The 16,389-nt window shown below is 49.2% G+C and overlaps 1 protein-coding gene across 1 annotated transcript in view; it reads right to left on the bottom strand.

Moving 5' to 3' along the window:
- Nucleotides 1-16,389, bottom strand: part of NUDT17 (nudix hydrolase 17) — a 36,320-nt gene that overhangs the window by 11,705 nt on the left and 8,226 nt on the right. The window contains exons 3-4 of the mRNA XM_085847949.1: nucleotides 14,009-14,129; nucleotides 3,524-3,646 (exon numbers count right to left, since the gene is read on the bottom strand). Coding sequence (XP_085704075.1) covers nucleotides 3,524-3,646; nucleotides 14,009-14,129 — 244 coding nt within the window. The remainder of the gene's footprint in view (nucleotides 1-3,523; nucleotides 3,647-14,008; nucleotides 14,130-16,389) is intronic.

Genomic DNA, 16,389 nt, shown 5'->3' with positions numbered 1-16,389 from the left:
AGTAACCATCTACGATTTTGAAAATTCCTCCAAGAAAAAAGTTATGACGTCAAAATATCTCCGCGAATGGAAATCGCCTAAAAAATTATCTCCGAAACTAGGTAAGCTTTTTGAATTCTGTTTGCGGGAATCGAACAAGGCATTAGCAAAGATGAATTACCGCACATATGATACATCACAATGACGTCATATCAATTTTTATGACGTCATTTCTATTTTTTGACTTTTTGTTTCACAACCCAGAGTTTTCATTGGATCTTCATGAAACTTGCCATGTGTATGCAGAAAGCCCACGCACAGGTAGTAACCATCTCAGATTTTGGAAATTCTTCCTAGAAAAAAAGTTGACGTCATAATATCGCCACTAATGGAAATCGCCAATACCATTATCTCAGAAACTAGGCAAGCTGTTTGAATTTTGTTTGCGGGAATCAAGCCGGGCATTAGCACAGATAATTTATTGCAAACGTGATACATCACAATGACGTCATATTCGTTTTTATGACGTCATATTCGTTTTTATGACGTCATATTCGTTTTTATGACGTCATCATTTAGAGGACAAGGATCTTAGCTCATTTGAGCTTGTTTTTAAGACAATGTCGAGACTCGTATGAGAACTAACACACATAACGTACAAGGGGAGCAGGAGATAAGAAACGTGGGAGAGGTAAACGAAGATTTTACCATGTTTTAATCCCTCCCTTCTTTCTTTCTCTCCCCACTTTTACTGTCCCTCTTGAAAAAGTAGATTCTAATGTGCAATGTTTTTTTGTTTTTGTTGTTTATAGTTTTTGGTGTCCTCATGGTGGTTTGCATTGCAGAATATACGTTCGGATCCAGGTGTTTGGGGTATCTGCTGTCTGTGCATAAAGGCACATTCCTCTGAAGTAAAATACACCAGGGCCAGGGTAGTGGTCCAGAACGGGGTATATGCATCTGCTCCCCAGCTGCTGCCTTTGAGTTTCTGGATAATATTGGCCCATGTTAATATGGTTATTTTCGTGTAATAGCAATATGGTTTAATCTATTGATGAATCCCTTGCAGATCCTGTTGGGAAATGGTTTTGAGGCTAGAGAGAAGTTTTTATTTTATTAACACCACAGGAGAAGGATCAAGCCTAAAAATAGAGTCCTCACCACCCACCTTCCCACCGAATGAAAAAGCAAAGAAAGAAGTGAAAATATAATAATTAGATGTGATATCGATGATCGATTGTTGATTTGAATTGTTGCAAGTTGATAGAAGTCAGGATCACACTGCTGGGGAGGCCGTGCGGAGGAAGAAGGAGGCATGGCGATTGGTAGAGAGAGAAGGGAGCGTAATGCAGAAAGGGTGACAGGTATAAGCTTGATGGGAGTTGTGAATCGAGTGAAGAGAAGGAGGGACAGAAACAGGAGGTCAACTGAGCACACATCGGGGTAGTAGAGGGAGAAGAGGAACAGGGAAGAAAGAGACTGCTCAACCGTGAGCCAAAGGTTGGAGATGGCTCGACAAAGTGGGACCGTTCATAAATTGCACAGCCTTGGCTTGAACACGTTCCAGAATACCAATGACTGACAGAGGAGTGCTGCTCCATACATGTGAGCAGTATTTCATCACCGGTCTGACTTGGGGGTTGTAGAGGGTGAGAAGCTGATTGGAGTTGAAGTATTTGTCAGCCCTGAAGAGGAAACCCCAGTTTTTTGGAGGTAGCTTTCATGATATTGAGGATGTGAGGCTGCCATGTGAGATTTCTGGAGATGGTGACACCGAGTATATTAAGAGAGGAGGACTGCTGGATTTGAGAGCTAGACATGAGAAGAGGAGGGGGGACTGAGTTGATTTTGCAGGATATTAGGAGGGTTTGCATATTGGACTGATTGAAAGAGACAGGGTTGGCAGAACCCCATTGGAGGATGAGATTGAGATCAAGATTAATGGAGGCAACAGTTTTTTTTATTATTATTTTTATTTTTTTATTTTTATTTTTTTTGTATACCTTGGTCGAGGCTCGTATGAGAGCTAACACACAACTCACAGCAAGGAGGCATGAGACAAGAGGGGCGGGAGTGGAAGGGACAAAACATTGGGGAACAGACACAGGTGAACTGTGGAAGGGAGAGGGATGGGGATGGGACGGGGAACATGGCGAGGAGAAGATGGACATTACAGGGACTTTCAGGAAGGAAAGCAGGAGAATTGAAGGAAGTGGGCTTGGGTGGATTATCGGGGGTAGAAAAGATCGAGGATTTGGATGGGGGAAGATAAGAGGTGGTGGTGAACAGCTGTTTTGAAAGCCTGGAGGGAAGAATGGGAAAGAATAGAGTGAGGAAGTTTATTCCAAAGGCGGGAAAAAAGAGGAATGAAAGAGTGAAGATGAGCAGTGATTCGTGATTTTGGTAGTTTTACCAGAAGGGGGTTGTTGGCGGACCTTGAGCGCCCTGTGGAAATGTGGTTGGGACAAATCGCAGAGAGAGCAGGGGGGGCAAGGCTGGAGAGGAGTCGGTAGAAGACAGAAAGACCACCGACCAACCTGCGGTGATTGAGTGAGAGGCCCAAAGACTCAGCTTCATTGCGGGAGATGCCAATGATCTTAAAAGCCCTGGTTTCGACAGCGTGAAGTCGAGAAAGGTGGGAGGCAGGAGCACCAGCCCAGAGGGGAGAGCAGTACTCCATCAGGCTACGGACAAAAGCTTTGTAAGTGGTCAGGAGCTCAAGAGGGCCGAGAAAAGACTTAGCACGACGGAGGATTCCCAGTCGGCGACTGGCTTTTGAGGCGAGGTTGGAAATGTGACTTTCCCAGGAAAGGTCATGGCAGATAGTGAGACCCAGAAGCTTGAAAGAAAAGACTTCTTCCAGAGGATTGTTGAGAAAGTGGATGGGGGGGTTTTGTAAACGGTCCTTTCGAAGAGACATAGTGAGAGTGTGAGATTTGTCTGGATTGAAAGACATGTTCCACTTGTTGGACCAGTTTGTGATTTTATCCAGATCTGCAGTGAGCGAAAAAGCTGCTGCTTTCCGGTCTGAGGGATGACAGATGGTACGGCAGAGGGTGGAGTCATCGGCAAAGAGAAATAGAGGATTTTCCAGAGAGTCCGAGAGATCACAGTTGAGAGGCAATCGGCAACAAGGGAATGGGAGGTGATGGATTGGGATTATAGCTGTTGGAGGAGTGGAAGGTGGAGTCTTCGGCCAAGGAATGGATGGGGTTGTTTGTAGGTAGTTGTGAGAGGGTCATTGATAAGAAGAAGAAAGAGGGAGGGTGAGATGAGAAAACCATGAGCTATATCAGAACAAATGCAGTTGGGATCAGAGAGGGCACCAATATCAATGCAGGTAGAGATTAGACCATCGAAGCAGGTACAAAGCTGGATAGCCAGGAGATGAGCTGAGGCTGCTGTTTACTGTTTCTTTTGAAAATATTTTCAAAGACATGGAACAGGTTCCCTTTCGATTAATGGTGATGACCCTGAAATATATAATAAGATGCTGTGCTTTGCAGTCATTTCTCAATCGTTTTTGAACACCCCTTGTATTTACCTTCAGGAGCACATTCTCTCCATCAGGGAGTTCATCCTTGTCTGCAATCAGCAATCTAGTGCCAGCCAGCTTGTAACAAACCCTTGCCACATCTGAACACTCGTTGAAGTATCCTGTCACGCTCTGTTCAAACAGCAACAACAAAATGCACAGAATGAGTAATTAAATAAAACATGTGATCACATTATTAAAACATGGTAAAATCTTTGTTAAAACCTACTTCAGATATTATTAATTGTTCTCAGCCAGGGGTTACAGATACATAAAAGGACAGTATTTTAAGCCTCACCTTTCCCAGAGGGATGGAAGAGGCCATTGTGATTGGGTTGTCTGTCTGCACAGGATTCCACTTCAATATAGGTCATTCCTTCTTTGATCTCTTGTGGTACTGTGTACCATATTTACATGATTATAAGGCACCCGCAAATGCAAGGTGGAAATGTCAATTTTTCTTTCAAAAAAGTAAATAAAACCACTTTTGAATGCAAGGCGCACCTTCCATCTCCAACTTGCCCAAAATGGAGGGGTCGTCAAAGTGGGAAAAATAATAACCAGAAGGAGCCGGGGACATCGTGTGGGGAAACATTTCTCGCAGCATGGGCCAAGCGTCCGGGATGGGGAGAAGAGGTGGAAGCTACAAATTCCAAACTCTGGGTAGAGAAACAACTTCGTGAAGGAAGTAACATGAGCAATGCAGCCAGGGCCTCAGCAGCTGTTTTGAGTCCACAAAGTGACCAACATACAATTTTTGGCAAACAGGATGGTTAATTGGTCCATCAGCAAAGTTTCGGGTAGGCTCTGCATATATATTGTTCCGGTTGTGGAAATTCGCATTACACCATAAAGAGTCCTCAGGTGAGATATATCGGTAAGTTCATGTGAAGTTAGCCCAAACCCGTTGTATAGAGGGAATATATGTGATCCATTCAGGCTGCGACACTTCAGTTAGCCGTTTTTCTTTGGCTATTGTTAATTTGGTGTAAGAACAACAACGAACATCGCCACAACCAACATCTCAACGATCACGCCATTCACTACACGACGCCACCTTCCACAACTATGCTACCACATCTTCGTCACTTGCCATTCAAGGAGCACCGTGCGGGCACGTGCAAGAACAAAAACCAACAACGCTTGTGGGGTTTTCCCGCCTAATTTCCCTGCCTGATGCTTCCGCCTGAATCCCCCCCACCACGCTTGGTGTGAAGGGGAGGGGTGCGGCAGCTCGCTCCCGATTGGTGGATGCACGGCGTGAGGCGGTCGGAGTGGGGGCACGCCCCCCTTCCAGAGCTTTCTGGAAACGCCTCGAAGGAAGGAGGAGCTAAGAACGGGGCGGGGCGGAGCGAAGGGCGGAGCTGGCCCCTACAAAAGGGTGGGCGTGAAGAGTCGTGGTTGGTTGGTTGGTTGTTCCCTTGTCCCAGTTGGAGGCTGAAGGCTCTTGGTTCGTGCAAGCGATCGACAAAAAGTGTGGACGTAAAGGTCGACGAGAACGTCGTTCCCTTTCCTGTGCCCTTGTCGCTGAAGGGGAATTGTGGAGAGTTGCGGTGATCGTTCCTGGTCGGAGGTTCTGTTCATTTGTCCGAGCTGTCGAGCGGACCACACGAGCGACGCGCGGCACGAGCTCGCGGACCAAGCCGGAGGGACTCGGAGATACAGTCGCCAAGGACTCGACGCGCTCAGGGAAGTCGCGACTTCCATTTCTTTTGGGTTTTGTGTAAATGTGTGTGTGTGGCGCCAGTCTTGTAAAGTAGAACTGTTTAAGTGTTGTAATAATTATATTCGGTTTTAACTCTTTCCCTGCTTCCTTTTGACTGTGTAATAAAGTGCTTCCTTGTTGAACTGTGTCCCCGTTTTGCTTCGTCTTTTTCTTTTATTGAATCTCCATCTTGCATCACGTAAGGGATTCGGAGTGGGTTTCAACATCCTGGTAATTAATCGGAACCGTCAAGGCTGACGATAGCTCCGCTCGGTTATCCCTGTATTACGGAACGAACCACTTAAGCTGTTCGTGTCCGGAGTCAGCCTGTGGCGTGGTCCCATCCCTCGGCAAATTACCCGTGCGAGTACCATAGGTATATCGACTTTCGGCGATTTACCCTATCTCGCGCGGGTGGACTGCGGACTGGGTGGTGGTGGGGTTAAACCCCCACCCGTGACTGGCTCCTGGCGGTGTAGTTCCCGGAGGGTCACGATTGAATTGTCCGTTCCGGTGGGCGAGGCGACCGCCATTCGAGTCAAGTGGCCGATCGCACGGCGGCGGGCGCGAATTCGTAACGCTGGTGTCAGAAGTGGGATTCGAATCCATCTCGGTCTCCAAGCTAAATTCACGGGAATCGGTTCAGGGGTGAGTGGAGCGACCCCCGATTCCCTCCAAATTACGAGCACATTAAATTAAATCTCTTCCGAGAAATAAGATGGAGTCTCAAGGCGGGCGGGAGCCGGGGGTAGATATGGATATAGAATGTGTAGAATCCATGGTCCAGGATGAAATCCCCATGCAGGACATTCCCATTGTGACACAGGAACAATTTTCCCCCCAACCGAACCCAGAGCCCGAAATGGGCGCAGCAGCGGCCGCGGTGTATGACACCTCCCCCCCCCCTCTCCGCCAAAACCCCCGATCCTGGCCGAATCGGCTCAGCCGAGCGCACCAGACATGGCCCAGCTATGCGCCATGCTGGCGGGAGTGAACGCAAATATGCAACAAATGCAAAGCGGAATAAACGCGACTATGCAACAAATAAACGAAAAAATGGATATGAATGTGCAACAAATAAAAGAAGAATTGAAGGAAGAAATAAAAAACAACATGGAGGCAAATACGCAAATAATGTGGGATGAGATGCAGCGAATAGGCCAAGGCCTGCAGGCGGGCACGGCGAGAATGTTGGCAATAACAGGGGACCTCATAATGGCGGCGCCACGTGCTAGAGCGAACGAGCTGGGGGGAGTGCAATGGCTGTCAGGCCCGCAATGGAGGCGGGTGAGGAGAAAATAATTCGGGAGACGCGTTGAGCGAGGGTAGTGACAGAGAGAGCAACAGTGACGGTGAGACAGAGGGAAAAACTAAATGGGGTGACTGCGACGTGTGAGACGAGACACGAGGTGACGACGAAGGAAATAGAATTAACAGAGACACAAAGGGAGACGCAGGAGATAAAAGAAATAATAGTGGAGACAAGGGAGGTAATGGGTGAGGAGGTGACTGAGTTGGCAGAGACATGGGAGATAGAGGGTGAATTGGACGGGCTTAAAGACGAGCACACACACGCAGAGGTAGTGGAGGATAATGGGGGCGAGCTCGCGGAACGTGTGGGGACCCGGTGCGAGCAGCTGGATAGCCTCCTTCGGGAACGGAGGGAGACGCTATGCTCCCTTGAGGCGGATCACGACCAGGCGGGTCCAGTCGTGCCGAGCGAGGTTGAAGGGGCGAGTGCTGCGGACGGGTGCATGGAGAGCTTGGGGGGTATGGAGGCCCCAGAAACCCTTGGGGTGGCACAAATCCCCAGTGTGGTTACGAGTGTGGTCCCGGTGTGTGTGGTGTCGAGGTGTGTGTTTACAAGTGTGGCGAAATGTGTGCTGAAACGCATGCATAGCACGGGTGCAAGGGCGTGTGTGAGAGCGACCGGGTGGGTGACAAAGACCCCGTGTGTGGATGAGACCCCGTGTATGGATGAACCCTGTGTATGGATGAGACCCCAGGTATGAGTGAAACCCCCTGTGCGAGTGGAAGGCCGTGTGTGAGTGGAACCACGTTTGCGAGGGTGTGGCATGTGTGAGTGAACGGCCGAGTGCAAGGGAGACAGCGTGTGTAAGGTCGCTGTATGTGAGGGAAATGACAGTCGGCATGCTGAAGCACGCAGCCGCGTCTCCCGGTGTGAGTGTGATGGAGTGGAGTCTGAGCGTCGTAACACGCAGGTGTGCGTGGGTCGAATGGCGACGACGACGGCGACAGAGGGACAGAGGCCGAGTTGCGGCCGTAGCTGTTTTGGGGACCGTGCCGGGTTTACCCAGCAGCGAGCGCAAGGTTCGCGCCATGCAACGCATGAGGCCGCCACGTGCGCGCTTGCGGGTGTGAAACCCGGTCCGGAAACGCCAGCAGTGGATGTTGCCGATCCCGCGGACGGACAAAGGTGAGGCAGGATACGGATTTGGACCGGACGGGTTCTCCACGCGAGTTTGTGTTTAGCTCCAATGGGCAGAGCACATGTGTTCGCGTGGGGAACCCCTCGAAACGCGGGGCTTGTTTTTTTTTTAATGCGCAGAGTGGCGTCATGGCTGCGTGTATGGTTGGAATCCGGCAGCAGGGTGAATCCCTGCCGGCTGGTGCCATCCAAGAGGGACGAGGGACGCGAACAGCTGCCATGACGTCACGCCAAAGGTGCGCGGCTGTGAATTGCCGCGGTGGTGCGCAGGTTGCGAGTTGCCGCGCTGGTGCTGCGCAATTAAAAAAAAATAAAAAGCAAGCCTCGCTTCAGGTGAACAGGATTCCCTGGGCAAGGGGTGGAAGATCCCCTTGGCTGGGCACAGGACACAACAAATTAAGGGGGAAGGGTTGGTGTAAGTTAGACCGGCTTCATGGGGCAGGGGTAAGTCCTCATGGGGCCCGTGGAATGGATTAGTTAGAGGGATTGTAGTGAGATTTAGGTTGGGAAATAGAGTTTTGAATTTTGGAGACAGTGACAGACTTTGGATGTGTAGAGGGGACGTAGCTTAGCTACGTAGGTTAAATGGAACGTGCTGTAGTTTTAGGGACGACGTGGGAGCACGAGGTAGATAGGGGATGCAGATAGAAGGATGGCAGGATTCAGCAATGTGTGAGTTGAGAAGTGTGAAGTGGAAACGTGCTTGGTGAGTGAGTGAGGCCAACGGGTCTGTGTGAATGGAGTGATTGTGGAATGCATGGTGCGATGAGTGATTGGGGGGAGGAGTGATTCCCACCCAAGGGACCCCGGGGTCAGTGGAGAGCGAGTTAGCTGGGTTAGACAAATTGGAAAATGGAGGTCGTTTTGTTGTTGGTGGGAGTGTAGGCTCGAAACCTGTTTTGGAGGGGTGCAGGAGCCCTGTTGACGGGCTGGGAGCATGGCTGCGAAAGGTGAGTATCGCTGAGTGGGTACCCCGGGCACCAGGCTAGTCGGCCGTAGTAGGCCAAGGCCCATGGGGGGCCGGGATAGCGTAGTGGGCACGGGTGCGCCCGCTTGGTGCGGGGGCCCGGGGCGCCGTTAGCCGCGTGGGCAGTGTCGTGGGCACGGGTGATCCTCGGAAAGGGGCCCGGGAAGCCAGCCTGCCACGTGAGCGTTTCAGGGGAGTCGCCATGGAGGGCACTCCCCGGTGTTTCGGGAGCTGGTAGGCTCGGAGGCAGTGTAGTGCCCGGGGGTGCCATCGTAGGAGAATCAGCAGAGGGTAGTGCCTGGTAAGGGAGCCACACGTCCCAGCCATGAGACCGTGTGAGGGCACGGGAAGAAAATTGGGGGGCATGGCCCGAAATTGTGAGGACACCAACACAGGCGACGGGAATCTTGGTTGTTAGAACCGATAGTTTAAGCGAGAGGTGCTTGTTGAAAGCTCTGGGGTAGTTCAAAAGTTAAATGGATAGGGTAGATAGGAAGTGTACCCCTCCGCACCATCCATCCCTTCGCTCTCGTTGTGGGCCGCTGGACCCACTTTGGGTTAGATCGCTGAACTCCGAGGAGGCCATCCTGAGGCTTGAGTTGGGCCTCGACGCAGGACGCTAGCTCTCCCTTATTCCCCTCCAGGAAAGGAACGTAGGGGTTGGGAGTTGGAGAGGAGACGATAGGTTAGCCGAACAAAGTCAGTAAAGGGGGTTAGGGGACGATTTATAGAGGGGAAGTAAAAAATAAAAATAAAAACAAAAAGATAAGTTGGGGCTAAATTGAGTTTGTACAAATTAAGGGGGTGGGTATGGACAGAGACAGGTAAAGGCGATAGGTTGGGAGGGAGACGGGTAGGTAGGTCCGAGCCCGCCTTCTGAGTGGCCAGCACCACTGCACTCCCTCCACCAACCTCCACTGAAAGGCAAAGGCTGGCCAACTTCATCGGCTGGCTGTGTTACTTCAAGGCCTGTGCCGGCCCACTTCATCGGCTGGCTGTTTACTGCAAGGCCTGTGCCGGTCGATCGTCTGCCGGCTGTTTTTACTACAAGGCCTGTGCCGGTCAGCTTCACTGCCGGCTGGTTTTGCTACAGCGGCCTTGTCATGCCATGCCTTGCCTGCCTGCTTTTGCCATCCATGCCTACTGCCCTCGTCATCTTTTGCCCCCATTCTGTTTTGCATCCCCCCCCTTGTTCATTGCCATGTGCGCCAGGATCGCCGCGCAGTTTGCGAGGACTGTCCTGTTGGCAGCTACAACACGGGCCTGCAGTGGCGGCCCGTGCACCGGTTCACCGTTGACTTTGCCTTTTTCCTGCAGAGTCCATAGATCCTGGGCAATGGTGAGTGTAAATTTGTAAGGTGTTAAGATGTATTGTACATATGAGTGCACCCCCGGCATGTCTGTCTTGCGCCGGCAATATTATTTAAGTCGTCTGAGTGAGTGTGTTTGTAAGTTAGTTACTCAGCCCTCAGGTTATTTATTTTGGGGACATGAATACACTGAATGTCGCACTCAGGGATCCGAAGGTAAAACGTACTAGGGGAGAACTACACATGATGGTACACGAGAATTTGACGACTCGGGACGAGTCTGTAAAAAGGGGAGGGGGTCGTGTTACGGTTGTGGAAATTCGCATTACACCATAAAGAGTCCTCAGGTGAGATATATCGGTAAGTTCATGTGTCGTTAGCCCAAACCCGTTGTATAGAGGGAATATATGTGATCCATTCAGGCTGCGACACTTCAGTTAGCCGTTTTTCTTTGGCTATTGTTAATTTGGTGCAAGAACAACAACGAACATCGCCACAACCAACATCTCAACGATCACGCCATTCACTACACGACGCCACCTTCCACAACTACGCTACCACATCTTCGCCACTCGCCATTCAACGAGCTCCGTGCGGGCGCGTGCAAGAACAAAAACCAACAACGCTTGTGGGGTTTTCCCCCCCTAATTTCCCCACCTGATGCTTCCGCCTGAATCCCCCCCACCACGCTTGGTGTGAAGGGGAGGGGTGTGGCAGCTCGCTCCCGATTGGTGGATGCACGGCATGAGGCGGTCGGAGTGGGGGCACGCCCCCCCTTCGAGAGCTTTCTGGAAACGCCTCGAAGGAAGGAGGAGCCAAGAACGGGGCGGGGCGCGGGGCGGAGCGAAGGGCGGAGCCGGCCCCTACAAAAAGAGTGGGCGTGAAGAGTCGTGGTTGGTTGGTTGGTTGTTCCCTTGTCCCAGTTGGAGGCTGAAGGCTCTTGGTTCGTGCAAGCGATCGACAAAAGGCGTGGACGTAAAGGTCGACGAGAACGTCGTTCCCTTTCCTGTTCCCTTGTCCCTGAAGGGAAATTGTGGAGAGTTGCGGTGATCATTCCTGGTCGGAGGTTCTGTTCGTTCGTCCGAGCTGTCGAGCGGACCACACGAGCGACGTGCGGCACGAGCTCGCGGACCACGCCGGAGGGACTCGGAGATACAGTCCCCAAGGACTCGACGCTCTCAGGGAAGTCGCGACTTCCATTTCTTTTGGGTTTTGTGTAAATGTGTGTGTGTGGCGCCAGTCTTGTAAAGTAGAACTGTTTAAGTGTTGCAATAATTATATTTGGTTTTAACTCTTTCCTGCTTCCTTTTGACTGTGTAATAAAGTGCTTGCTTGTTGAACTGTTTCCCCGTTTTGCTTCGTCTTTTTCTTTTATTGAATCTCCATCTTGCATCACGTAAGGGATTCGTAGTGGGTTTCAACATCCCGTAATTAATCGGAACCATCAAGGCCGACGATAACTCCGCTCGGTTATCCCTGTATTACGGAACGAACCGCTTAAGCAGTTCGTGTCCGGAGTCGGCCTGTGGCATGGTCCCATCCCTCGGCAGATTACCCGTGCGAGTACCATAGGTATATCGACTTTCGGCGATTTACCCTATCTCGCGCGGGTGGACTGCGAACTGGGTGGTGGTGGGGTTAAACCCCAACCCGTGACTGGCTCCTGGTGGTAGTTCCCAGAGGGTCATGACTGAATTGTCCGTCCGGTGGGCGAGGTGGCCGCCATTCGAGTCAAGCGGCCGATCGCACGCCGGCGGGCGCGAATTCACAACAATATGTTTAAACATGTGAAGTGTTAAAACGCTTAAGGAGACATGGGTACCCAGCAGACCATTTAGGGGGAAAAGAAATCCGGTCTCGGCTTACCAAGGCAGAAGTCATCGTGCGTCTACTAAAATAACCCAAATTGTGTAAGCGTGACTTGTTCTACATCTTTAAATGAGCTCTCCAGAGCTTGGCTCATTTCTGTTGTTCGTGCTTTGCCTCACCGTGCACCCACCCGCAAACAGGCTCGAATACCAATCGATGTCACGTCGTCATTCCCAGGAACCAGGAACGCCAAGAACCAGTCGGACCGAGCAGGAACAGTCCAACTGTCACGAACCGTCATCAGGGCAGTCCTTGCCGTCCTTTTATAGGTGACCAGTGTGGGCGGAGCCTCAAGCACGACGTCAGCCAAAACCAGCTTGCTTATTGGCGCATTCCTGCACGAGACCTCCAACCGTATATTCTCGCGCTCATTCTCTCCCGACTATCGAACGAGATACAGCTCCCAATTAACACAGGTCTGGCTTACGACTCCATATTCGGGGTGCTGGACGAATGCCAGAAAGTGGCCATTTTCCGGAACAAACGAGCGGAAACACGAATCGCCCACAGAACGTCAACGGGCAATCATATCCTCCCTGTTCAGCCAAACACGAAGAAGAGCCGGTTTACATCCATTGAGTTGCTGAACATGGTGTCGAATGTCAATGGAAAAAGGTGGGTGCCTGAAGTAAATGATCCGAGAGCACAGTCATGTTTGATCGGCAGAACGAATTGTTCGGGAAAAGCTTGCAATGTTATTAATGACTCAAATGTCCTGAAAGTCCAATGTGAAAATGACAACCAAAATAAAATGTGTGAATAAATCATGTATTTCCAAGCCAATGTGTCTTGATGGAAAGGGAATAGAACGAGTATCCGTTGGGCTAACGGCTGTCTTATCGCGTGCATGAACGGTGAATATCACTCATGCAGAAATTAAAACTGACATCAAATCATACGTCATGAACGCGCCAAAAAGAGGAAAAGGTTATCCCCTACGAAAGGAAGGGAATCTGTTCTCTTCCCTTCTCCAAAGCATCAAAGAGTTAGAATCCCACCAGACAAGGGGATGGGTCTATTCTAAACATGCATTTATGGAAATAACTGTCTGAGGACCTGGATGTTGTGTGCATTACTCGGATCCGATTCTGAAATGCATAACGTATACACACACACACACACACACACACACACACACACACACACACACACACACACACACACACACACACACACACACACACACACACACACACACACACACACACACACACACACACACACACACACACACACACACATATATTGTTGCGGTGACGGATACCAAGACACCAGCTTGTCACTTAGGGGGATTAATCCCCTGTTGTCCTCGGTAGAGAAGCCTGGTGTTGGCTTAGTGGTTAGGGTGGCGGCTTGGGATCCCAGGGTCCTGAGTTCAAGCCCCGTTGGCTGCTGAATTAACACCAGGGGGTTGACTCAGCCTGTCATCCATCTGAGGTCGGCGAAGTGAGTACCAGTGTACTGGTCCCGGTGTATGCCCCGGTTAGAATAGGTATACCATATCCCTGTGTGTCGTAAGAGGCGACCAGGGTTGGCGTCAGGAAGGGCATCCGGCCATAAAACATTGCCTCAAGAAAAAGCCTAACCCCTGCCCAGCAGGGAAAAATGGCTGTAAAAACGGTCATTTTTTATTTTTTTGTCCTCGGTAGAGCCGGACCTGGAGCCACCGCTCACAATTAACGTTGTGGTACGGTGGGTTGTTTTAATACCAAGAACGTCACCCAGTCAACCACAAGTTCCAGTGTCCACCGTCTAATTATTCCGTTTAACTAGAGGTCACGTGGTTACCTGAGCGGGGAGCACGCCCTCGGCAAAGCACCAATATTATCTGATTAGATTTTAATGAGGGTGGCCGAGCGTTTTAACCGCTGGTGCGTGCCGACAATTTTTTTGGTTAAATCTGTGGTAATCACCTCCCAGTCTATCTCGGTTCGAACAATGCGAGACCAATAGAAGGAAAGGACAAACACGGACAGGTTGGAAATCGACAAATAATTTATTAATAAATAAAAAAATAAATAAAAAGAACCTTTTATTTGCTGAGGTAAATAAATAATTTCAAAGCAAAATCAATCAAAATGCCAGGAAAGAGACAAAGAACAGATGCTTATCAGGGGTTTACTTACAGCTAAACACAGACAAGGGTACCCAGCAGATCATTTAGGCGGAGGGGAGGGGGGAAAGTCTCGCTCACCAGAAATTCGTCCGTGAAGCGAAAACGTCCTGAAAATGCGTCCGTGCGTGTCACGTCTGTCGCCAGCACCCAGCTTTGCCGTGCACCCTCTCGCGGGGCAGCCTTGAACGCCAGTTGATGTCTGGAGGGCACCAAGAAAGTCCGTCACTGGTTTAGACCCTGGCGCCGCCGGTGATCGACCCATGCCTTACTTGTTGGCGGCACCGCTCACACCCACACACACCACACACACCACACGCTCGCTTGCTGAAGCACTCGGAAGGGCGAATTGTCTCGTCGGCGCTGGTCAGACACCCGCTTCTTGGTCGCTTCTCTAGCCCTTTGCTTTTTCCTCTCTCCTTTCGCTTTTCCTCTCACTTTTTCTCCTCAGAACGTCTCTCTCCTCTCAGAACGTCCCTCTTTCGCTGTTTCCTCACTTTTTTTTTTATCTCAGAACGTCTCTCCTCACAGAACGTCCCTCTCCCCTCAGAATGTCTCTCCTCACAGAACGCCTCTCTTCACAGAACGTCTCCTAATAAAACGCTTCTCCTCACAGAACATGCTTCACGCTTTCTCTCGCTCGTTTTTATATCCCCGGGCTATCTCCACAGAGTGCCGTCCACCCCAAGCTCACCCCGCCCCACTGGGGCACGGTTACCATGACGACCCATGCGCTCTCAAAAAAGGCGGGCGTCGGAACTCACGAAAGAATGCTGCTGAGGAAAAATGAGGGTGGGCTTTAGAGCTCGTGAAAGAAATGTGTGTGAACGTGTCTGTCATAAAGAAAAAAAGCTTCCCATGAGAGAGGGGATCTATCCTTTACCCTTCTCAATGCATCACATTTAAGATCCCATTAGACATGGGGATGGAGCTAATCTGAACATGCATTTAAGGAAATAACTGTCTGAGGACCTGGATGTGTGAATGCATTCATCAGACCGGATTCTGAAATCTGTAACAATATGCACGCACGCACGCACGCACACACACACACACACGTGGGGTATGTTTACATGTAAGCAATAACGAACTGTGCTTCCCTATTGTCTCAGGTTGTTCAGCTGCATTTGTTTTTCTTTCATTTATTTACATTTTCATATACGGATGCATTCCGGTGGTTCTGTGATTTTTCCCAGTGAATCGGCCTCAATGTCCGTTGGCATGAAAAATTTCAGCTTTCTACGTCACTGATATCTTTAATGTCAGTCAGTGGTTAGAATAAGCTTTATATTTGGACGAGCGGGGTATGCTCACACATTGTAAGCAATAACGAACCGTGCGTGCTTCCCTGTTGTCTCGGGTTGCTCACCTGCATGTTTTTTTTCTCATTTGTTTTCATTTATTACTTGGCAAAATTGGTTTTTTTTTTTTGGTAAGTATGTTGATCGCCTCCGTTTGTTTGTGTGTTTGTTTGTCTGTCCGCTCGCCTCCAGCCCAAACCGCTCAACCGATAGTCCTAAAAATTTTAGACATTAATGTCATCAACCCTGCGACGGTTACGCATTGAAGTTTCTTAAAATTCGGTCGAATGAAAAGGTCTACATCGGCTAATAGGCCATGTTGAGCCAAATTTTGTAAAATCCTCAAATTTCATCTGATTGACTTGAAATTTGAAGAGCATTTGCATATCAGTTCACCAAATTCAACCACCTATTAAATTTGAGGTAAACATGGGCCAAAAGGTCAACATAGGCCAAATTTCTAAAATCCTTAATTTTAATCCAACTAACTTGAAATTTGAAGAGCATTTTCATATCAGGTCAATGAATTCAACCACCTATTAATTTTGAGGTAAACATAGGCCAAAAGGTCAACATAGGCCAAATTTCTAAAATCTTCAATTTTAATCCAACTAACTTGAAATTTGAACATGATTTGCGTCTCAGGTCAATGAATTCAACCACCTATTAATTTTGAGGTAAACATCGGCCAAAATGTCGACATGGCCAATTTGGGCCAATTTTGTAAAATCCTTAATTTTCATCCGATTTGACTTGAAATTTGAAGAGCACTTGCATATCGGGTCAGCAAATTCAACCATCTATTAAATTTGAGCTAAGCATAGGTCAAGAGGTCGACAGGCCAAATTTTCTAAATCCTCCCTTTTCATCCGATTTGAGATGAAATTTGAAAAGGATTTACATATCAGGTCCCTGAATTCAACCACCTATTATCTTTGTGGTCACCATTGGTGAAAAGATAAACATAGACCAAAAGGTCAACACAGGCCAAATTTCTAAAATCCTCAATTTTAATCCAATTAACTTGAAATTTGAAGAGCATTTGCATATCAGGTAACCAAATTCAACCACATTAATTTTGAGGTAAACATAGGCCAAAAGGTCAAAATAGGCCACGAGGCCAATTTGGGCCAAATTTTCTAAAATCCTCAATTTTCATCC

This window comes from Eptatretus burgeri, chromosome 11, assembly GCF_056783735.1.
Source record: "Eptatretus burgeri isolate ZD-2024b chromosome 11, Ebu_testis_v1, whole genome shotgun sequence".
Classification (NCBI taxonomy): Eukaryota; Metazoa; Chordata; class Myxini; order Myxiniformes; family Myxinidae; genus Eptatretus; species Eptatretus burgeri.
The sequence above is the reverse complement of the archived record's forward strand: the minus strand, read 5'-3'. Positions and strand labels throughout refer to the sequence as shown.